General features: G+C 40.6%; 1 protein-coding gene across 2 annotated transcripts in view; it reads left to right on the top strand.

Moving 5' to 3' along the window:
* The window catches only part of XAB2 (XPA binding protein 2), a 106,014-nt gene that overhangs the window by 663 nt on the left and 81,778 nt on the right, over positions 1-23,573 (top strand). The window contains exons 1-4 of one of the 2 annotated variants that reach the window (XM_033916024.1): positions 2,458-2,890; positions 4,570-4,718; positions 9,086-9,209; positions 10,940-11,137. In XM_033916024.1, the coding sequence (XP_033771915.1) occupies positions 9,201-9,209; positions 10,940-11,137 (207 nt within the window). In that variant the 5' untranslated portion in view covers positions 2,458-2,890; positions 4,570-4,718; positions 9,086-9,200. Of the gene's footprint in view, positions 1-2,457; positions 2,891-4,569; positions 4,719-9,085; positions 9,210-10,939; positions 11,138-23,573 lie in introns of those variants that run through there. The other variant, XM_033916022.1, reaches the window with a different exon arrangement.

The raw sequence follows: 23,573 nt of genomic DNA, 5'->3' as shown, positions 1-23,573 counted from the left end.
GTCTTATTTTTTTTTCATGTACAACAATCCCTTCCTTTCTTCCACCCCCAATTCTTCCTCTTTCCTTCCCCCCCTCCCCCCTTGTGCAGCATCTTTCCTCCCCTCTCACCAATCCCCTTGTGCAGCATCTTTCCCTCCCTCCCATTCCCCTGTGCAGCAGAACCCCACCCACTGTGAGACTGACATACCTCCGCTCCGAGGCCTCCAAAAAAGACAGCAGTGACAGCAGCACGCTGAACGGGCTGCTTTGAGGCCTTCCCTTTGCCATATCACTGATGATGTCATCATTGATGCGGCAGGGGGAAGGCCTCAAAGCAGCCCTGCCACCGTTGCTGCTTTAGGAAGTCTCAGAGTGGAGGTGGGTCAGGTCTTACCGGGGTGGGGGGGGGGAGGATCACTGAATTGACAAGTCCGATTTTTTTTTGGTGTAATGAATTGGGCAACACTAGTGTCGGGGATAGAGTCGAGGAGTGTTGGGGGGTTTCAGGGTTCGATTTTAACTAGAGCTTATTTTGGGGGTAGGGCTTATATTAGGAGCATCTTTAAAAATCATACTAGGGCTTATTTTCAGGGAAACCAGGTATACGTTCTATTTTATGTATATAGTACATTGTATTAAGTTATTTGATTTCCTTTGTTTTTGATTGATATGTGTGTATACACTTCTCCCTTGGTATTTGCGGTGGATAGGGGCAGAGCCGGACAGTGAATTGAGAAAAACCGCGAATAACTTCTCGTCTGGCTCTGACCTACCCCCGCCTCTCTCTAGCCTTCCTCCCGGCATCCTGGCCTTACCTGGTGGTCTAGCAGGCTTTCAGGGCAGGAGCGATCTTCCTATGCTCTTGCCCCGTGCAGATCGCCAGTAGGAAATGATTGCCTTGAGTTCTCTCGAGACTACGACGTGAGCTCACGGCAGCCATTTCTTATTAGCGATCTACACGGGACAGGAGCGTAGGAAGATCGCTCCTGCCCCTAAAGCCTGCTAGACCACCAGGTAAGACCAGGATGCTGGGAGGTAGGCTGGAGAGAGGCGGGAATGTCATAAACTATGGGGGAGGTCCCCCCAAAAAAATCACAAATATGTGAAACTGTGAGTGTCGAAACTGCGAATGGGGAGGGGGAAGTATAAGACACATTTACCTGAAAGTAATTAGCCTTGACCTACAACTAAAAAGGCTGAATTTGGAATTCAGAATGATACATGGTGGCATAGCATATATGAAGTATAGTGTTCTGTGTATGTTGTAATAGTTTAAAATGGAAAAATCTGTTTTACTCTTGGGATCTTGCGACGTGTATTGGCCACTGTAGGAAATGGGACACTGAATATGATAGACCTGTGGTCTTTCCCAGTATGGCAACACTAAAGTTCTCATGAGGAGCTGAATACTGGGGAGGCAATGCAGGATGTTTGGGGAGGGAAATGAGGAAGGGATGCTAACATTTTTGGGGCAAGGGAGAGTGATACTGCACCCTGGGAAGGGTAAAGTAAAAATAGAAAGAGAAGATGCTGGAGACTCGAGGAGAGTCTACCAGAGGAGTGCATAGGGAGCAAGTAGTGAAGTGGAAAACCTGGACAATGGAGGGGAGAGGAATGTCATATTTGAAGGCTTGCCTATGGCATAAGATACTGTTGGTCTAACCCTGCACAAACAAGTTATTCCATTTTAAGCTATGCTGCTTATCCTAATGATAAGCAATGGATTTTCCCAAGTCCATCTTAATGGTGTATGGATTTTTCTTTTAGGAAGTTATCCAATCTCCTCTCTTCTTATTTGTGCTGTTTTGTTTTAGAGCGTTACTGCTGTCGCTGTCACTAGGTCAGCACTAAAGCAGAGTGAGAGCATTTTAGAGTCCATCCTCTCTGAATTTCCTGTTTGGAGGAGGTGAGATGCAGCAGACCTCCATGCCGTTCAAAGATAGCACAGGCAAATTTAAATTAGCAACTCTCTAGTCTTTAGAGCAGAAGCTAAGTCAGTTGTATTACTATTCACCCTTGCAGTTCATAAACAGAAATACAAAATAAGAAAAACAAGCCATGCATGATGCAACAAATCTAGAATCCAGAAATACATTGGAACATGGTCCAGTGCAGCAAGAAAAGATTGGAATCCAGGTGCCCACTGGAATAAGAATCCGTTACAGGAAACTGGACAAGAGATAAGATATTAGACATTAAGAGGAAGATTCTCTAGTATTGGCGGTAAAATTTTATGGGCCGCTATCATGGCCGTAAATATAATGATTTAAAAAAAGACGATTCATTTTCGATAAACCATGCATGCAAATTAGGTTCATCAAATTTACATGAGATGAAATGCTGGTGATAGCGATCAGCATATGCATAGAATAGAGTCTATTCTCAAAGTCCCTCCTTGATGGCCGCAATCCAGTCGGGTTTTCAGGATTTCACCAATGAATATGCATGAGATCTTTGTGCATGCACTGCTTTTAAAGCATGTTCATTGGGGAAATCCTGAAAACCCGACTGGATTGCGGCCCTCAAGGAGGGACTTTGAGATCCCTGGAATAAACCATGGTAAGAGGCATCCATGTGCTGGGAAAAGTTGTGTCATAGACACATATATCATGTGCATACCTTATTGGCGCACAATGTATGCACACGTCATAGGCGCATGTCACATGCGGCTGTAGCAGGCGCACGTGTCGCAAAAGAGGTAAAAGCCCGGTGCTTTTAAGGTGATTTCCTTTTTGTGTTGACTTCTGGTATATTTTATCTTTAAATTTTATGATGAGTCACAGCCAGAAACACACCTGCGATGCATTTTGCACAGTACCGTGCCAGTGCCCCCCATACCAGATGGTAATTTTTGGTCGTCAAAAGCTGGCACTGCGCTTGAAGAATCACCTGGAGTCCTTTTAAATATTGGTGAGCCAATTTTACTATCACTTTAATATTTATGACTTCATAATACATTTGCATGGCAGAGTTGGAGTCTGCCAGGAAGCTCAGAAAAGACCATGGTGAGCCGTTCTGATAATTAGCCAGAAAAATACTGCCACCCTAAACCAATTGAAGCTGGTTTACTGACCAACGTTAAAGGCATGGTAAGTTTTGAGAATTCTCCCCAAGATAAAAGACACAATGCACAGTGCAATGACTTGGCATAAAATCCGGCTAAACACATGATGCCAATTCTCTCGCTGCGAAGAACCCCATGCTGCTGGTGAACATCCCCCCTACTCCGGAATGGCGGCAACCCCCCCTGCCATAGAACACTTCCCCCCGCCTCCGACACCACTCTACTCCCCCTTACTTCCAAATAGATGCATGGAGGGATGTGATCCCCCCCTGCCTTAGAACACATCTCCCCCGCCCCGGGCCTCCCCTTTACTTCCAAATAGATGCACGGAGGGACATGGATTCCCTCCTCCTAGCTGACCAGCGTCTTTGAAAATGGGCCTTCCCTCCCCGGGAATGCACTGGGGAGGGGCTTGAGACTCTGATTGGCCCATGGGAGGGGCCTTATCCAACTTGGGCCAATCAGAGCCTCAGACCTCTCCCCGGATGCACCATGATGGGGCCTAAGACTCTAATGGTGCCTAAGGTCCCTCCTATGCATCCGGGCCAATCAGAGCTTTAGGCCCCTTCATGGTGCATCCGGGGAAGGACCTGAGGCTCTGATTGGCCCAGGTTGTATAAGGCCCCTCCCATGGAAGGCCCATTTTCAAAGCTAGAAGGAGGGAGTCCACTTCCCTCTGTGCATCTGTTTGGAAGTAAGGGGGAAGGGGATGAGGTGTCAGAGGTGGGGGGGAATGTGTTCTATGGTGAAGTGGGGTTCGCCGCCGTTCAAAATACCATTTTCATCTAACATTTTAGTGATGGAAGAGTAGTTCTGTCTATAGTATTCCTTGGAGTCATGATGCTGTATCAGCTTAGTTTACTGAATCAAAATAGAGCATAATCATGAAGACGGTGCAAAGCATCTGAAATAGCTTGGATCACTGGTGGGGAAGAGAAAAAAAATTAGGGGTGTTGTTATTTATTTCCCATTTTTGGGGTTTGGATTATTTCTTTGTGAAAATTTGAAATCTGAGTTTGGGATGGGGGAGATCACTAATTTGGAGGATCCTATATTCAGTAATCTCTTAAGTTTTCTTAAACTATGCTTTAATGTGCCTACTTCGTAGGCTTTCTCTCATTGGTTTCTCTATCCTCGTGGTCTTGTTTTTTATTTCTTTAATTTTCTTGCGTCAGGGTATGTAATATTGCTCTTTTTACTTGTTTTTAATATTTCTAACCCAATTGTAGGTGGAAAGAATTATACAAAATGGGAAAAGAAATGTCTGGGAGTAAACTAACTCAGCACGGCTCCCCACTTTAGAAACTGCTATCGCAGTTTCGTAAAAGGATGCCCAAATGTGATTATTATATGAGCATATTAGGGAATTTCTCCTTTTAGACTCCCCCGCTTCCAAAAACTGTCCCTTCTGCAACTGTCTCAACCCCCTTGTTTTGTTTTAGATTTCTTATCAAGATTCCTAATGCTTGATTTTATTTCAAGAAAATGTAATAAGAACAAAAAAAACCCAAATTCCTTTTTACAGGAAGAAGAGGATTTACAATATGAAGAGGAAATCCTTCGCAATCCATTTTCTGTGAAATGCTGGATTCGTTACATTGAGTTTAAACAGAATGCTCCCCACAGTGTGCTGAATCTGATTTATGAGAGAGCCCTCAAGGAACTGCCAGGAAGGTACAAAACACACTTTCTGCCTCCTTCTCTTTCTCCTGCTCCCCATTGAAGACATTTGAGTACAAATGCATGAAGGAAGGGCAGCATGTTTCCTGACTGCAGCTTTTCTCTCCTCTGACCATAGGATCTAGAGCAGCGGTCCCCAACCTTGTCCTGGAGGACCACCAGGCCAATTGGGTTTTAAGGCTAGCCCTAATGAATATGCATGGAGCTGTCACTTCCATTATATGCAAATCTCTCTCATGCATATTCATTAGAGCTAGCCTGAAAACCCAATTGGCCTGGTGGTCCTCCAGGACAGGGTTGGGGACCACTGATCTAGAGCAAACTGTTTATATTTTCTCAGGTCTATCAAAGGAAATACAATAAATATGAACATGTGTAAATTTGTAAAAAAAAATAAGTGAATCTTATGTCTTTATTTTTTCTGCCATTCTTCTACTCCTCTTGTACTCTCTCACTGATTATAGAGGCAAGGGCAGGGATGAATTTGGTAATCTCTATGAAGGTAGATGGGCCAACAGCATAACATTAAATGGATTACTGGAAGTGTTGAAAATCCTTAGAACTTTAAACAGAGAACCTAACTATTTCCACTGTTATACTATTTAGCCATTCATACCTAAAAGCATAAGGGGCTTATAATCAAAAAATAAACACTTCGCAAAAACATCATAAGTTGGCACTTGGACGTCCTAATTGCCAGAAAGTCCAAGTGCTGATTTTCAAAGCTGACTTTCTGGACGTCTAGTGAGGCGTTTTTCCCGCTGTGTGTCCAGAGGTCTAAGGGGCATTTTGGGAGACGTGCTATAGGGCTTTGGGCGGGTTAGACTTGAACGTCGTGTGATAATCCCAGGCCATCCTAGACGAAACTTAGATGTTTTGGGCTAGATCTGTTTTAGAAGCATCTAAATGCCACAAAGGTACCCAAACTTACAAGATGATCACTGGAGTGATTAAGTAATGACCCCCCAACACTCCCACAGTGGTCACTAATCCCCACCCACCCACCCACCCCACAAAATTCTGAATGAAACAGTACATACCTATCTCTAGAACAGCAGCACTTAGTATGGGAAAGCTTAGTCCAATGTCACATATGTGTCTTAAGTACCCAAATGGGTGGACTAGTGAACCATAGAGAGGAGGAGCCAGACCCATAAGACACTAACCACAACATCTATAGTTTTAATTATGAGCTCATCATACCCACCAAAATCCTACTGTACTGACATATAGGTGCCACCTGCAGCCATAAAGACTCTTGGGATGGTAGACAGGTGGGAATAGTAGGTTTTGAGGGAGTTTTGGAGGGTTCACCACAAATTATAAGTAAGATATACCGTATTTTCACTCATATACCGCGCACCCATGTAAAACGCGCACACGGGTATAGCGCGCGGGAAACTGTAATTTATGTAAAGAAATTTTTATATACCGCGCAAACCCATATACCGCGCATGCCGCCCCGACTCTCCTTTCGCCCGCCCCGACTCTCCTCTGGCCGCCCCGACTCTCCTCTCCCCCTTGAAGTCCTGTCCCCACCCTAAAAGCCTGATTCCCCCCCCCCGACATCCGATTCACCCCGCAGGACCGCTCGCATCCCCCCCCCCGACGTCCGATTCACCCCCCCCCCCGCAGGACCGCTCACACCCCCACCCCGAAGGACAGAGAAAGGGCGGAACCGCCGGAAGAGGAAGCAGCGCAGACGCAGGGCTCACAGAAGGCCCAGGACCGCCGGCAGAGGAAGCAGCAGGAGAACGGTAGGAGCTTCTCCATGATGGGGGGGGGGTGGGGAGGCTGTGGGGGTGCGAGCGGTCCTTCGGGGTGGGGGTGCAAGCGGTCCTGCGGGGGGGGGGGGTGAATCGGACGTCGGGGGGTGGTGCGAGCGGTCCTGCGGGGTGAATCGGACGTCGGGAGGGGGGAACTATTGTAAAACATTGTAAAACGCGCTCACGCATATAACGCGCAAGGTTATGCACGGTTTGTAAAAATCGTGTATAACGCACGCGTTATATGCGTGAAAATGCGGTATATCTGGCATCCTTCATGTCAAGTTCATAGCAGTGCCCTCTAAGATGTCCAACTGCTCTGTTTTCATGTCCATGTTACCAAGTATTTACAATGCTGGCCCCTCCCACGTCCAAATGGTCTGGATCTGGACATTTTCAACTTAGCCTTTTCTTGGTTGAAAATGGGGTATAAAGTTAGGTATTCTAAGGATTGGTCGTCCTGTCGGCTTAGACATCCAAGTAGCCATACAACATATTACCAGCAATTGGAAAGATTGAAGTAGATTAAGTTATACACTCTGGTGGAATTCGCCAAGCCATATTTATAAAATGGAAAGAGTTATTGCCACACAAAAGGGTAGTTATAATAATTTTAAAAGGGTTTGGGGGCCATTAACAAATTTTTGCAATGATTAGACACCTTTATTCATAGAAAATACATTTATGCATAGGGGGGAGGGAGGGTATTAAGTTATATTATGGATGATCAATAGTTAATATTGATATGAATCTTTTGATTATAATATTGGTGGGGAGGAGGGAGGGTGGGAAGGGTATAAATGTGTTTTTAGATGTGATTTAAAGAATTGTAAGAGATGTATATATGATATCAATGTTACTATATTATGATCTTAATATTGGATGGAGTGATGAATAAAGATTTTCGTAATTCTTGGTGGGTGGGGGGGGAATAAATTTTTCTTGTTGAGATTTTAATTGAAAGTTGTTTAAGTGACATGTATAATTTTTAAATGTTGTAATATTGAACACTTTTTATAAGATGAAAAATGAATAAAGATCTTGGGAAAAAAAAAAAGACGTCCAAGTAGTCAATTTTCAGAAAAACTTTTTTGGGATGTCTGTTAGTTCGACTTTTAAAAATGGATGTTTCTGTGCTTCCAACTTTGGACGTTTTCTAAAATGACCTATTTTAGTAGCTAAACTTTGCTGCTGTAAGGCTAAGCTCACCTCAAACACCTCAGCAAACTGTTTGGTAGTGCTTTGATCCAACCTTCTGCCTCATAATGGTTCTCATGAACTGTTCAGCTATTATTGTGGAACAAAAAAATTAGAATGACAAAAATCTTGATGGCATTGGGGTTGGGTAACATAGCAAATGGAAGAGGTGCCAAAGCCCAAATTTCTGCCCCGACATGACTTGGCAGTGTAGTAAATGGAGAATCCAGGTTGTGCTTGGCAGCTGGTAGAAGAGTACCTGGGAGAAAGGTGAGAGCTGGGAATCGAGGAAGATAACAACACTGAGAAAGCAAAGGGAGGTAAATTCTAGGAAATGCAGCAAAGAGGAAGGGAAGGAGAAGAGAATCATAGGAAAGATTGTTTAAAACCAAACAGTCTAATTCACCGGCATTCATTAATAAACTTCTTATTCCTTATGCTCTTACCCGGACTCTCCGATCCATCACCTAAAGTCAGCTTTCAGTCCCGTCTATACGTGAAATATTTCTTGACGCAACTCGTAAAACTATCTTCTCTGTCATTGCTCCCATTATATGGAACGCCCTTCCGTCGGATCTTAGACTAGAAACATCTCTTGAAAAGTTCAAATCTAAACTAAAAACACTTCTCTTAAAAGACCCCTACACATTCTGACTTTTTCCATTTCAATAAGAGCCTAATCAGCTTCCATGCAGTTGGTAATACTGAATTTTAAAACGCTTCTTTTGAAGCAAATCCTACCCTACCCTTGTGTTTCAATCCCCTTTCCTCTCTTCCCTCCCTCTTATGATTTTTTTTTCTCAATGTAATTAATCTCATACTTTTTTGCACTTATTCCTCTTGGTTCCAATAAGTCAACATATCCTGTCTCCCCCCCCCCCTCTTATTTTCTTTTTACATTTTTTATTCTTAATATTTTCTAATTGTAGATAAACAGTTTAGATATGTTTTTGCTAAATGGTATATCAAAGATTAATAAACTTGGAAATGTACAAGCAAGGGAGACAGTGGACTGTGCACAAGCATCCCTCCTACATATCCCCAGCCCACAAACACACCAACATTAGTGCACAGAACGTCTCCAAGTGCATGTGCACATGCATTCTCATTCTTACCCATGCCCCTACCTCACTTATGCACTCTGCACGTTCATCTCCACTCACATACCTATCTGCCCACAAGCCCGTCAAAGTAGAGGACTGATACTCAAGCTTCTCAAGAGGTGGGAAAAAAAGGGACCAGTTTGTAGAAGGGTCAGTAAATGAGAGGCAGGAAGCCACCAGGTCTGTGCTGCATTGAAGGATTGAAGGGGCCCTGTGCGAAATGTTATTCTTCGTTTATTTCTGTACTGGAGCATGTGGTGTAAATTAATTTGCATTTTCTCTTGCTATCTTTCAGCTATAAGTTATGGTATAATTATCTGAAGCAGCGTCGGAAGCAAGTGAAAGTCAGGTGCATCACAGATCCAGGCTATGAGGAAGTGAACAACTGCCATGAGAGGGCATTGGTGTTCATGCATAAGGTACTTCTAGGTTTTTACTATATTGAACCCAGTAGGAAAAGATGAGACAAAACCAAAAAGATATATATATAATCTCTCCCTTGAAAAGTTGTAACAGCAGCGAGTAGACAACAAAGTCCAATCAAATTGAAGTAAGAATATATAGTGATGGAGGGTCCTCAGTCTACACAACTCATGAAAAGGGGAAAATTGGTAAAACCCCTTAATTCAGAGTTGACGCTCAATAAACCCACAAGGGTAAATGTTGTGAAAACATCCCTGGACCCGTCCCATAAATATTTAATAAGTGAATCAAATGTGACAATGTTAAATAAATCTAATAAAAATAATCAAAAAGTGTTAAGTCGCTGCTGTACAATCATGAAAACAGCGTTCAAAAAAATCACCGCAACAAATGGTGTAATATAGCAATGCAGCTGGGAAAAAACAAATAAACACAGCACTTACCCTTTGGGAAGTGTAAAGTCAAAAACCCATTAACAGCTCTGTGTGATATTCAAGTCCAATGGGGCTTCATTTTGAAGGCCAAAGCCGCCTTCAGGAACTTCAGCGCTGCTTCACTGGAAAAGAAGTTGGTTCCAGCTGTAACAAAGTTTTTAACTTGCTTGTGGTTTTGCTGGAACAGAGTTACTGGTAGATATCCTGCAAACAGGAAGGTTGGATAGACTGGAGTGAGCTTGGATGGCAACTTCAGCATTTGGAACTTAGGACAATACCAGACTTTGTCTCTTTGATATTTCTAAGTCATAGCCTGTAAAGTCCACCTACTATTGTCCTAGGTTCCAAATGCTGAAGTTGCCGTCCAAGCTCACTCCAGCCTATCCAACCTTCCTGTTTACAGGATATCTACCGTAAAGTCTGGCCAGTAACATCCTCATGTTCCAAGTTAGTGGCGTTCCCATCGATGCTGTGCAAGCCTTAGTTCCTTAGTACTGGCCTTAGTTCCTTAGTACTGGCCTTAGTTCCTTCAATATATACCCATTATTTTCTGATTAGAGATTCTCTGTGTTCATCCCACGCTTGTTTGAACTCTGTCACCGTTTTCTTCTCTACCACCTCCCTCGGGAGCACATTCTACGCATCAGCCACCCTCTTCTATTATCAAAGTTTATGCCTCAGCACTTCCAGGACGTGAGGGCCGTACTATGGAAAAACAAAGAAATCTAATCTTCCATTTGTGAGTCGCACAAACCTATACAAGCTGAAGGCGACAAATACTGCAGGAGTGATGTACTTGATGACAAGTCTTTATTGAGATCAATAAACATTGTATAGATGTGCCAACAAATACGTCTTCCTCAGGGGTCTTGAGATAATATGATTGAACAGTGTTACTCTATGTAATTATGTCTGGCCTGGTGAATGAAAGTAAGAAAATGAAGTGGCATTATCAGGCCATGTGAGTGAGTGAACATGGAATTGTGAGCCATGTAAAGGTAGATTTGAAATGGTGAAGTACAAGCCCTTGCGATGTCTCACCGCTTTATACAGAGGGGATATCCATTGGAAGATATAGGGAATGGATACAACTGCTCCAAACTAGGCCTTTCATATGCTAAGATCTGGCTTCTTTGGGACACTATTCTCTGCCACCTTAGCCAGCGCACCATCTCAGGGTGGTGGTGGGGGAATAAGGAGTTATGTATCTGTCTTATTTTGCAGACTATTCTGGTATGGTTGTATCATTCTGCAGAACTTATGCTAATTGTAGGGCTGTGTCCCCTTTGCAGATGCCCCGGATCTGGCTGGATTACTGTCGGTTCCTTATGGATCAATGTAAGATCACCCGTAGTCGTCGGACATTTGACCGAGCCCTCCGAGCCCTCCCCATCACACAGCACCATCGCATTTGGCCGCTCTACCTAAAGTTTGTACGTCTCTATCCTTTGCCAGAGACTGCTGTGCGGGTCTACAGAAGGTACTTGAAGGTAAGAGAACAGCCAACAAGAGAAAACAAAGTAATACATAGGCATAAGAACTGCATAGTGGGGAGAATAAATGGAGGGACAATAGAGAGATAACTGGAACATGCTGATGGGGAGATAGCAGGAGCAATATGTAAACTACTAGTTGGCTTAATACACAGAGATATTTTTTTTGTAGAAACACAACAGGGCAGCATGAAAAGAAAATATTTTCAACATGTGCAGGAGTTAAACTATGGAACGGCCTTGTTGGCCAGATTCAAAAATGTGGAGAGAGGAATTCTTTTAGGAAAATGTTGAAGACTCAACTATTTGTTAATGCATTTTTCTGAGCAATTGATTTATGCTATATTGAATAGGTCTTTTTTATTTTCTTATTTTGTATAGATTTTTAATAGTTTATGTGAATCGTGTTGGATAAAAACGGTATAGAAATTTTAAAAATAAATAAATGTGTGATGCAGGGATAGGCAAACTACTTTGCCTGAAGGTCATATTGATGAATCTTAAATGGTGGGCCATTTCCCTGGCTCTTTGGTCAACAAGTGATGATAAGAAGCAGCACAAGTGGGAAGATGCTGATTCCATCAACACCTGGAAAACAAACCATTGCTCCTACTTATTGTAATACACCCTGCAATTACGAATGACATCTTGCTGACCTTCATATCATTCAGCAGTAGTAAATCAGTCTGTTAGCATGTCCACATAGCCAGTCTGTTATGATGCTGGCCACTCCCAAATGTCTGGTATATATAAAAGTATGTTGAGTTTTTGAGGAGTGTGGCAGGTGGCGTCCTTGAGACCATCTATTTCAAGAGGTTTTGGTTTTTCTTCAGGCCAGTTTGGACAAGGAATTTGCCCTAGTCTCCCTAAGATAGTGGCCATCTCTTGCTATAGGTACTTAGTGAGTGATCTCTGGCATCTCATCCAGATGATGTGAGATTCCTAACAGGCTATTAAGAGCTCTGAGCTGCATGGTTGTATTGGGATTGAATTGGGATGTGAACCTGGGATTACTGGTCTTATGTAGATGCCGTTTGAACCTCTTAGGGAGGCCTTGCTGAAGGATCTTATGTTGAAGATAATGTTTCTGGTACTATCTGTTTGACAAAAAGAATTTGGGAACTATTTGGAGCCTTTCCTATTTATTTCAAATACTCCTTCCTTTTCTCCATAAGGTGTAGTGGTGATCAAATCAGTCTATTTCACTCTCAGTGTGTTTTAAGAAGACAGTGGGGGGGATGGGGGGGGGTGTAAGTCAGCTTCATAAGTAAGATGTAGGGTGGACATTATGTTCTCTGAAAAAGACAGAAAAGAGTCATTGGTCTGTCTGATAGACTTCTTGTCTTGTTTAGTGGGGTTGGAAAAGGAGAGACTACTTATAAGGTGACATTGGCCCACTAGATTAAGGAGGCAATAAAACCTACATATATTATCAAGGAGCACTCTGATGCTGAAGGCTGACCCTCATGGAGCTTAGTTTTATTCCATCTCAAGAGATCTGCAAGGGAGCAAACATGATAATTGTTGAATTCCTTTGTACATCATTACAGATTGGATGTACACACTTTGGGGCTAGTATCTTGATGTCGAGCCTTTCTAGTTAACTGAATCAGAAGCCAAGGGACATGCCTCAATGACGAGACAAAAGCACACAACGAGGAGTCGTGAGGCCAAGATGTCAGAAGTTCAGCCAAGGGTGTATAGTTAAAAAAATCACGTTATTGGAGAATAATACACAATAGCTCAAAGACTCGACACTGGCAGTGTTTCGGAGTACGTACCTTTATCAAGAGTCTCAAAAGTAGGTACCATGAGCACACGCACTTGGGTCAAAGAGTTGAAAAGTCTGGAGAAAGCAAGGTAGAAACTAGTCTCCAGTTTTTCTGCAGACACTAGTTTCTACCTTGCTTTCACCAGACTTTTAAAGTGATTTTTTTTTAACTATACACCCTTGGCTGAACTTCTGACATCTTGTCCTCACGATTCCTCGTTGTGAGTCTTTCTAGTTCCCACCCTCAATGATTACTGCTTTTGCTACTTCCCAATTATCTAGACTCATCTGGGGGACAATAAGAAAGGGAAAATTTGATGTTACCTGCTAAATTTCCTTCATCAAGTCCTTCCAGATCAGTCCAGAATCCTCCCATTGGTGGAAGAAGAATTAAGGTAGAAAGAATCATTTCTGTGTAATGGCTGTGAGTGTACAACTATAGTCCCCCCCTCCCTCCCCCCCCCCAGCAACAGTACTTTAGACGTGTAAATAATGGCAAGGAATCTAGGGAACAACAATCTCAGAATCCAGAATTTCCCTCTAAGTATTTATCGATAAGCCACACAGATCAAATCGAAAAGTATTTAATTACGTACAATTCATTGATAGGCGATTATATCAAATTTTAATAATAAACTTGAATGTGCAAAACAAACTGCAAACATGAGTAAAGTTTCAGGATAGATTTGAAAATCCCTAATACAGACATTAGGATGATAAAATGAACAGCAATCTGATGAAATAGCACACACCCCTTACTGATAAAAGACACCTGGAAACCAGCTGTCAGTGATCATAGAACTTAAATTATTTTATACAACCTCAGTTTTTTGCTATCAGGTCCACGTAGGCAGCTGGAACACAAGCAGGCAGTAGTTATCTCCTGTGTTGATGTATCAGTGCATGTCATAGTCATTGTGATGATGTTGATGTGTTGATAAATTTCTTGATGTCCTGTACCTTTTTCAGATTCATCTTAAGTATAAGTCCTTATTAAGAGGCTGACTATGACCAAAAATGAAACTGGGATCCTACCACTGCAAACTGTTCCCCCGAGCCAACCAGCACCCTCCCCCCCAAAAAAAAAGAGAGCCCATTCTCTCCATGGGCAGCCCACCAACTTTGCCTCTCCCCCATAAACCCTCCCTGAATATATCTTTTAAAAGCTCTGTTGGTCTAGTGGCCATTCGGGGCAGGAGTTGCTCCTGTCCCCACAGGCTGTATTCTGAAAATGGCAACCTTGACGTCCTGCAGCTGCCATTTTGGAATTGGGAATGGCATGAGCAGGATATGATGTCAGGCTACTCATGCTGCAGGTCATGCTTTAGATTTAATGTTTATCCACAGTAATTTTGAGGTGAAATGTTTTTTTTATTGATGTAGTAGGTGAACATATACAAACCAGTATTGATAAAGTAAAACAATGCTGATTTGCTTGATTTCTTTGAATGTGTGATTAAACATGTGGATAAAGGTGAGCTGGTTGATGTAATGTATCTAGTCCTTCAGAAAGCTTTTGGCAGAGTTTCTCATGAGAGAAAATTAGAGTCAGGGGATAGGTGGCAAAGTTCAGTTGTGGATTAGGAATTGGTGATACTATTTTATTTGTTACATCTGGTTCATAGACAACCCCGCGAAAGACAAAGGCACGTGCCGACAACTGAGTGCAAGACGGAGGCGCGCGCTGAAGAAAATTACAGTTTTTAGGGACTCCGACGGGGTTTTTTATTGGGGAGCCCCCCCCAGGTTACTTAATATAGATCGTGCCGGCGTTGGGGGGGTTTGGGGGGTTATAACCCTCCACATTTTACTGTAAACTTAACTTTTTCCCTAAAAACAGGGAAAAAGTGAAGTTTTCAGTAAAATGTGGGGGGTTACAACCCCCAACGCCCCCACAACGTGGCGCGATCTCTATTAAGTAAAGTGGGGGGGTTCCCCCCCCCCCCCCCCCCCCCCCCCGTCGGAGCCGTAAAAACAGTAATTTTCTGTAGCGCGCACCTCCGCGCTGCGCTCAATTGTCTGCGCATGCCTTTGTCTCGGCGCGCTTTTGACCTGACACCGGTACATCTAAGAGATTAAAGAGTCAAATTTCAGCAAATAACAATAAACTTATGCTAATACTGACGGGGGTTGCCATTCAACATATTACTGGAAATTGGAAGGATTATACTAAACTTAATTATACCTTTTGATGGAATTCAGTCTGTCGTATTTATAAAATGGAGAGAGTGCTTGCTATACAGCAAGGAAATTATAACACTTTTAAAAAGATTTGGGGGCCACTGATTACATATTCTAATGACTAGACACTTTAAACACCTTTTTATTATATAGGAATATGATTAGTATGGGATTGGGATGTATGATATATGTTTTAATTGGTTGATTCCTAGTGGAAGGGATGGTGAGGGAGGGTTTCTTTTTTATGCTTTTGATAATAATATATAAGAATGTCAAGTGATTTGTAAGAATTCTCTGATTGAATATTATACACTTGTTGTAAGATATGAAAATGAATAAAGATTTAAAAAAAAAAAAAAAAAAAAGGAATTGGTGATCAGATAGAAAACAGAGGGCAGGGTTAAATGGTCATTTTTCTCAATGAAGGAGAGTAAACAGTGGAGTTTCGAAGGGTTCTCTACTAGGACCGGTGCTATTTAACTTATTTATAAATGTCTGCAAAATCCAAGAAAGTGATCAAAAGAGCAGATCAGCCAAAGCAAAGTCCAGTTATTTTTTTATTGTTGCAGAGACACAGAACACATAGAAGACCCGATAACGGCTTTGTTCTGCCTACGCAAGGGCTGCATCAGGGGCTCAGTAAAACTATAAAATGATAACAAAATACAATCGGTAAAATCATAATACAAAACCATTGTAAACATATAGAGAGAGCTAACAAGGGATTAGAAAAAAAAAGCATACATACCTACATCATTGTAGAAGTACAAGAAGAGTGGAACATACATCTTAAATAATAAAATGCTAGCCTGCGCATGCGCAGTAGCGAAACGTGTTCCCTGATCCCTTTTCTGTCGGGATGTGGCCGCACGACTGCGCATGCGCTAGATGGCGCATCGAGGAGTCATAATGCAGACCCGGAAGAGCGAAGGAAGCCTTACACTGAGCAACTGTATTTACACTGTGCAACGAGCCTCTGCAATGGTCCCGGGTTCCTCTCAGTCCACCCTTCTCGCGGTCTGGCTGGCTACCTTAGTCCTTTGCCGCCGCCGCCACCCCCTTCACTTCCCGCGGTCGACAAAACTCTTGCCTCCAGCAGCCGCTGCAGCACTGTAAACACGCTGTTTCGCGGCCTCTACTGCCTTCATTTGCTCTTCCGTTTCTCTGATGACGTCATCAGGGACACGGAAGAGCAAATCGGGGCAGTAGAGGCCGCGAAGCAGCGTGTTTACAGTGCTGCGGCGGCTGCTGGAGGCAAGAGGTTTGTCGACCGCGGGAAGGGGGTGGCGGTGGCAAGGGACTAGGGGAGCTGGCCAGACCGCGAGAAGATAAAATCGCGTGAGCCACGAAGAGACAGGGAGGAACTGGGAAGAAGGAAGAGGGAAAGGGGCCTGCTTTGGGGTAAGGGTGTGCTTGGAGGCAGACAGCTTTGCTTGGGGGGGAGACAGAAGGGGGACCACAGAGAGACAGGGAGGAACTGGAGCGGGAGAGGGAAAGGGGCCTGCTTTGGGGTAAGGGTGTGCTTGGAGGCAGACAGCTTTGCTTGGGGGGGAGACAGAAGGGGGACCACAGAGAGACAGGGAGGAACTGGAGCGGGAGAGGGAAAGGGGCCTGCTTTGGGGGAGGGGTGTGCTTGGAGGCAGACAGCTTTGCTTGGGGGGGGAGACAGAAGGGGGGGCCATGGAGACACAGTCAGGGAGGAACTGGAGGGCCAGAGGGAAAGGGGTCTGCTTTGGGGGAGGGGTGTGCTGGGAGGCAGATCATTTTGCTTAGGGGGGAAGTCAGAAGGGGGGGACACGGAGAGACAGTCAGGGAGGAACTGGAGGGGGAGAGGGAAAGGGGGCTGCTTTCTAGCACCCGTTAATGTAACGGGCTTAAAGACTAGTAGCAAATATAATTTTCTATAACCGATCAATACAGAGGCAGCAGCATGCATAAAGTAGTAAATAAAAGTCTATAGATATCGATAAAAGAGCTACAAAATTAGTAAATAATAATAGAAGCTTAGAGCAGCTACATAGGGCTCCTTTTACAAAGGTGTGTGAGCGGTTTTTGCGCGCGCTAAAAAGCTGCGCACACTAGCCACTACCGCCTCCTTTTAAGCAGGTGGTAATTTTTCGGCTAGCACACACTAATCTTTTGGGGGTTTTTTTTTTTTTTAATTCTTTATTCGTTTTTAAAACATCAATTGTGCACAAAAGAAAATGCATTTACATAAATTATCATTACAGCACAATATACTTAATAGAATAAAAACAGGACTTATTTTCTCCCACCCACTTTCCAATTTACAAACACCTCATAAAAATACTTGTAATCAACCCTTCTATATTTCTTTTTTTTTTTTTTTTTTTTTTTTTTAAATAAATCTTTATTCGTTTTAAATCTTTCAACAAGTGTACAATAAAATCATCATTTAATATACAACATCACAGTTTCTGGTGGAACTCAGTATGTCATCTATACAAAATGGAAAGACTACTTGCAGTACAAAAGGGTTATTTTAAAAGACATCAGGATGTGTGGAGGCCATTAATAGAATATTATAATGATTAAGGTTAATTTATTATTCTTTTTCCTTATGTGATAATGTGTAGAAATGGGGGGGGATATTCTAAATAAATATCTGTATATTTTAAATGATTAATACTTATAAGAAATATAATATGAATGTATGGATGGAAAGGGGAGGGGGGTAAATTTATTGGAAATATATGGTTATGGAAGTTCAAGTGATGTTGTAATATGATGAGTTATATTTACTGTACACTTGATGTATATAATAAAATGAATAAAGATTTGGGGAAAGAAAAAGATTATATCCCACCCCACCCTCCCAAAAATTATATTCAAATATAATATATATCATATAATAATTTAGAACCCTTCTATATTTCTTAACAAATGCCATATCTCCCTCCCCTCTCCCCGGATGTGCATATTTCCCTCAGTTTATACAAATAAATCCTTCTTTACAATATTTAGTTAATGGTTCCCAAACTTCCATAAATTTTTTATAATATCCCTTCTGAATTGCCATAAACTTTTCCATTTTAAAGACATAACAAAGGGATTCCCACCAGAATGAATAATTTAATCTATCCCAATTTTTCCAATTCTTTAAAATAAGCTGCATTCCCGTCATTATAAACAAAAGTTTGTTTGCTGAAATTTGACTAAATCATGTGCGTGCGCTAAAAACGCTAGCGCATCTTTGTAAAAGGAGCCCATAGTGTATAGGTAGAATGAAATAACTAGTCCAGTGGTAGAAACATAAATCAAATACATAGACAGGCTATAATTTAAAGATAGGCTTAAAGAGACAAAATGAGAGTACAGTACGTACTCGGAGAGCGTAATTACAAAGTAAACAAATACATAAACAACGATATATAATCTCAGTTTGTTTCCTTGAGCTTATTTTTTAATTACAGTCATTTATGTATTTGCTTACTTTGTAATTACACTCTCTGAGTACGTACTGTACTCTCATTTTGTCTTTTTCAATTACAGTCTGTGCATTTGCTTATTTTTAAGTTGCATCCTGTCTGTGTATTTGATTGTGTTTCTACCACCTGGGCTAGTTAACTTCATTCTACTTGTACACCATGTAACCTCAGTGAGCTTCTATTATGATTATTGTTTACTATTTTGCTGTACCGTATTTTCACGCATATAACGCGCGCATTATACACGATTTTACAAACCGAGTATAACCAAGCGCGTTATATTCATGAGCGCGTTGTACACATTTTTTTTTACATAGTTCCCCCCCCCCCCCCGACATCCGATTCATCCCCCCGCAGGACCGCTCGCACCCCTGCCCCGAAGGACCGCTCGCACTTGCACCCCCACCCCGATGGACCGCTCGCACCCCCACAGCCTCCCCCCCCCCATCATGAAGAAGCTGCCTACCGTTGTCCTGCTGCTTCCTCTACCGGCGGTCCCGCCCCTTCTCTGAGCCCTGCGTCTGCGCTGCTTCCTCTTCCGGCGGTCCCGCCCTTTCTCTGACCTTTTTCAATTGGTAACAAACATGGAGCTACTCCTGTGAAGGAAGTTTAATTTCGGCCACAGCTTTTATTCAAAATGTTCTCCCTGAGCAGACAGACAAGCATGAAGATTAGGGCTCTTCAGCTTGGAAAAGAGACGGCTGAGGGGAGAGATGATTGAAGTCTACAAAATCCTGAGTGGAGTAGAACGGGTACAAGTGGATCGATTTTTCACTCTGTCAAAAATTACAAAGACTAGGGGACTCTCAATGAAGTTACAGGGAAATATTTTTAAAACCAATTGGAGGGGGGCGTGGCTTAGCGCGAACACGAATGGAAGTGTAGTCGCAAAGCTCCTCACCATCTAGGCACAGAATATAAAAAAATATTTTTCCTTCTGGATAATTTCATTAAAGAAATAATTGCTAAAGAAGAGGAACATAGGATAAATGAGATGACCTCTTTTACTGAAGTTAAAAACGAAGCCTGAGGTAATTGGGAGCTGAGAAGGCAAAGTACCGTTTTTTATCTCCAACGATATTGTGAGACTTGAAATGCAGCGCTGAGACAGTGCAGCCTGCGAGTGAAAAACCGAAAGAGAGGAATACCGGCTTTTGAAAAGTGAGTCGTTAAAAAAAAGATAAAAATAACTCAAAGTTAAATGAAATAAAAGATTATTTCAGTGAATTTTGCTCTCCTCTATCGCAGCTGCGATTGGGCTTGTGAGAGGAGAGCTGGAAGAGAGGATTGCCGGTTTTTTTTTTTCTAAGCATTAAAACGGCGAGATATCGAAGATAAGTGACGGATCGGCGCACCATCGGAGATAAATAAATAATAGAGGGAAAAAGTCTAAATAATATTGTGAATGACCGACAGTGAAAGGAATTGGAGAGGGAGGAGAGAGCTGGCAGTTTGAATCTATCCCTCTTTCAAAACTGTGAAAAGACTCAAAAATACAGATTTTATTTCACCGCTGAAACGGCAAGACATCGAAGAACTGGAATGGTGAGGAAATAGAGAAAGAAATGCTGACATTGAAAAGAATAGTGGCTAACTAAAGATAAATTACCGAATTGTCTTTAAGCTGATGTGAAATGACTGTAAGGAAAGGCTGATAATTGAATTGGCAAACGGAAGGGAAAAAAAAAAGTTTCAATGCAGTTTTAAAATTAATACTGTTAAAGCTGTATTATTAGAAGACTTGTTTAAAAGGAAAAAAAATACTAACTACAGATAAAAAAAAAAAGTATAAGAAAGATTGACTCTTAATGTGTGGATGTTGTCAATAGAATTCTTAAGTGTGGCCGTTTGAGGCGGCCATTTTCAGTTTAACGAAGAAACAGAACACAGAGTGACTAAATGAACTTCTGCCTGAAACCTATCTATTTGTTTAATTTTCTTCAACGATTGATAGATATTGAGGTAGATAACAGATAAGAAACTGCTGACACTGAAAAAAGGCTGAGGATAAAATAATTTTTAACAACTTTTCCCTGATTGATACAGAGAGGCAGTGAAGTCAGCTGAAAAAAAAAACTGACTAAAAAGAGGAAAGTTTCAAAGCGGTACTAAAACTAGTACTGTAAAAATTATAACTGTGCAAAAACTGAAACAAGACAGATTATTGTGAATTCTGAACAAAAGAGATTATATTAGTCTCCTGAAATTACAAAGAAAGAAAAAAAAAAATAAATACCAAGAATTCTTGTCAGTGCTGAAACGGTGTCTCATTAAGAGAGAGAGTGAAAGTCAGGAGAGATCTAAGGGAAGGAAATGTTGTTGGACTGAATGTTCCCCTCCTTCATTGAAACAGTAAAGTGAGAAAAATAAAAGAAAAAAAAGGAAAGAATTTTCAAACTGACATAAGTAAAGGAAAAAAGAAGGAAAAAGAAAAAAATTAAAAATAAACATCTAGCTAATATTAAAGAGATAAATAAACTAAAAAAGGAATACTCAAGATTGTGACAGATAACTGTGAAAAAGAAAAGGGCTTAAAAAGAAAATTTCTACTTCAAAAGATAAAACTAAATCTTGGAAGAAAAGAGATTAAAAACCTAAGAATATCAAATCTAAATCTAAGAGACTAAATATAAGAAATAAGAATAACCAAGAAAAAGAAAACAACAACATGACAAGCACCAGACAAAACAAAAATGAGGCTGGTACATCTGCAAAAAGACAGAAACAAGACCAAATAACACCAAGCAAGATACCACTTCCTATCGAAGAATCAGACATATTAAGCAAAGCTGAAGTTATGGAAGAACTAAAACAAATCAAACAAATGCTCAAGGAAACTATAACTAATATGTCGGAAATGAAAGAAGAAATTTTAAATATTCATAGACAAATGGAAGTTAACAACAAAAGAACAACTGAACTAGAATCAAAAATGGAAACTATAGAATGTGAATCAAAAAGATGTAAAAACGACAGCCTGGAATTAAATAAATTAAAAGATCAACTGGAGGACTACGAGAATAGAGGAAGAAGGAAAAACATCAAACTTTTTGGAATACAAGAAAATTTAGAGGGAAAAAATACTATCCTTTTCCTTGAAAATTTAATTCCAAAAATACTACAATTAGACTTGAAACAACCAATTGAAATTGAAAGGGCGCATAGAATCCCAATTAAAAATTTAGAAAACAAAAACAGACCAAGACCAATAATTTTCAAAATGCTGAGATACCAACAAGCACTAGAGATACTAAATGCTGCAAAAAAAGACAAAAACCTAAATTATAAAGGATCAAGATTATGGTTTTTACCAGACTTTGCCAAAAACACAGCTAACAAAAGAAAAAGACTACTAGACATGAGACCTCTACTAAAAGAAAAAGGATTTAAATATGGTCTATACTACCCGGCGAAAATGAGAGTATCATCTGGAGACAAATCCTTATATTTTGAGGACCCTGAAAAACTAAAAGATTTTCTCTCTAAACCAGAACCTATGATATTTTAACATAGAATATTAAGATGGTTTTGAAGACTCTATGAAAAATTAGAAAATATGACATATCGAAATATCTGAAGAAAAGGAGGAAAACAATACAAAGAAAAGACAATAATAATTATAAGAAAAAAAAAAAAAGAACAAAATATAGGAAAATTATTAAATAATACACTACATATATGTTTAAAATAATTATATGTTGAAATCATAATACTAAGGAAATACAAATTAACATATTGTTAAATGGATAATGATACATTAATGAAATGTTATGGAAAATGATTAAAGATATAAAAGATCAATATAGATAGATAGAAGGGAAATTTGTTTAAATATTGAAGATTGATTGCCTGGAATGGGGAGAATGTTTGGATTACAGTTCCAATGTGTATCCTTAAGCAGCCAATGTATTGGGTGGGAAAGGGAGGGACAAGGAAAATATTTACTAGAATAATTAAGGGAGATACATTAGGGTTAAATATGTGTGTCGTGAAGAAAATTTTTTGGATATTAAATATGAAAGAGGAGAGGAAGAATAAGATAATGAAAAGTATTAAAATGTATAATGTCTTTTAAAATATATTCTATTAATGTCAATGGCCTGAATCATGTAATTAAAAGGAAAAAAATATTAACATTTTTAAAAAAGCAAAATGCAGATATTTACTGTCTGCAAGAGACCCATCTTAATATGAAGGAATCACAGAAATTATCAGGTGGATGGATAAAGGAATGTTTTTTTGCTCCAGCAGTGGGTAAAAAAGCAGGGGTTGCAATTCTTATAAATAAAAAATGTACGGCCAATATAAAGGTAAAAAGTTCAGATCCACATGGAAGATGGATACATATCGATATAGGTATGGGAAATGATACCCTGACGTTATTTAACATATATGCCCCTAATTCGAATCAATCAGAATTTTTCAAAAAGCTACAAAATATGTTATTACCACTGGCTGCCTCTAATTTAGTGGTGGCTGGAGATTTTAATGCTGTAATGGATCCATTATTGGATAAAAAACCAGGTAAAAATATTAAATCTTTAGGTCTAGATAATTTAGTTCGATCATGCGATTTGAAGGATATATGGCGTATTCTTCATTTTAATGATCAGGAATATTCATTTTGTTCACAGGTTCATAAATCATTTTCAAGAATCGATTATATTTTTGTTTCAACAAATAAAGTGCAACAGGTGATTAAGGCCTCCATTGATCCTATTATCATTACGGATCATGCGGGAATATGGATAGAATTACAATCAGATCAATTAGAAAATAATAGACCTCTTTGGAGATTTGATAATGCATTGCTAGTGGATGACAAATTTTTGGAAAATTTTAAAACACAAATTAATGAATTTTTTCAAACAAATTTAGTGGAAGATACATCTATAGAGAATGTATGGGATGCATTTAAAGCAACTATGAGGGGTAATATTATATCATATTCAGCATTTATTAGGAAACAAATTAAAAAACAATATAAAGAATTAGAAAAAGAAATAAAAATATTAGAAGCTAAATTGATAAG

This window comes from Geotrypetes seraphini, chromosome 12 (genome assembly GCF_902459505.1).
Source record: "Geotrypetes seraphini chromosome 12, aGeoSer1.1, whole genome shotgun sequence".
Classification (NCBI taxonomy): Eukaryota; Metazoa; Chordata; class Amphibia; order Gymnophiona; family Dermophiidae; genus Geotrypetes; species Geotrypetes seraphini.
This window is presented reverse-complemented; position numbering and strand designations above follow the sequence as displayed.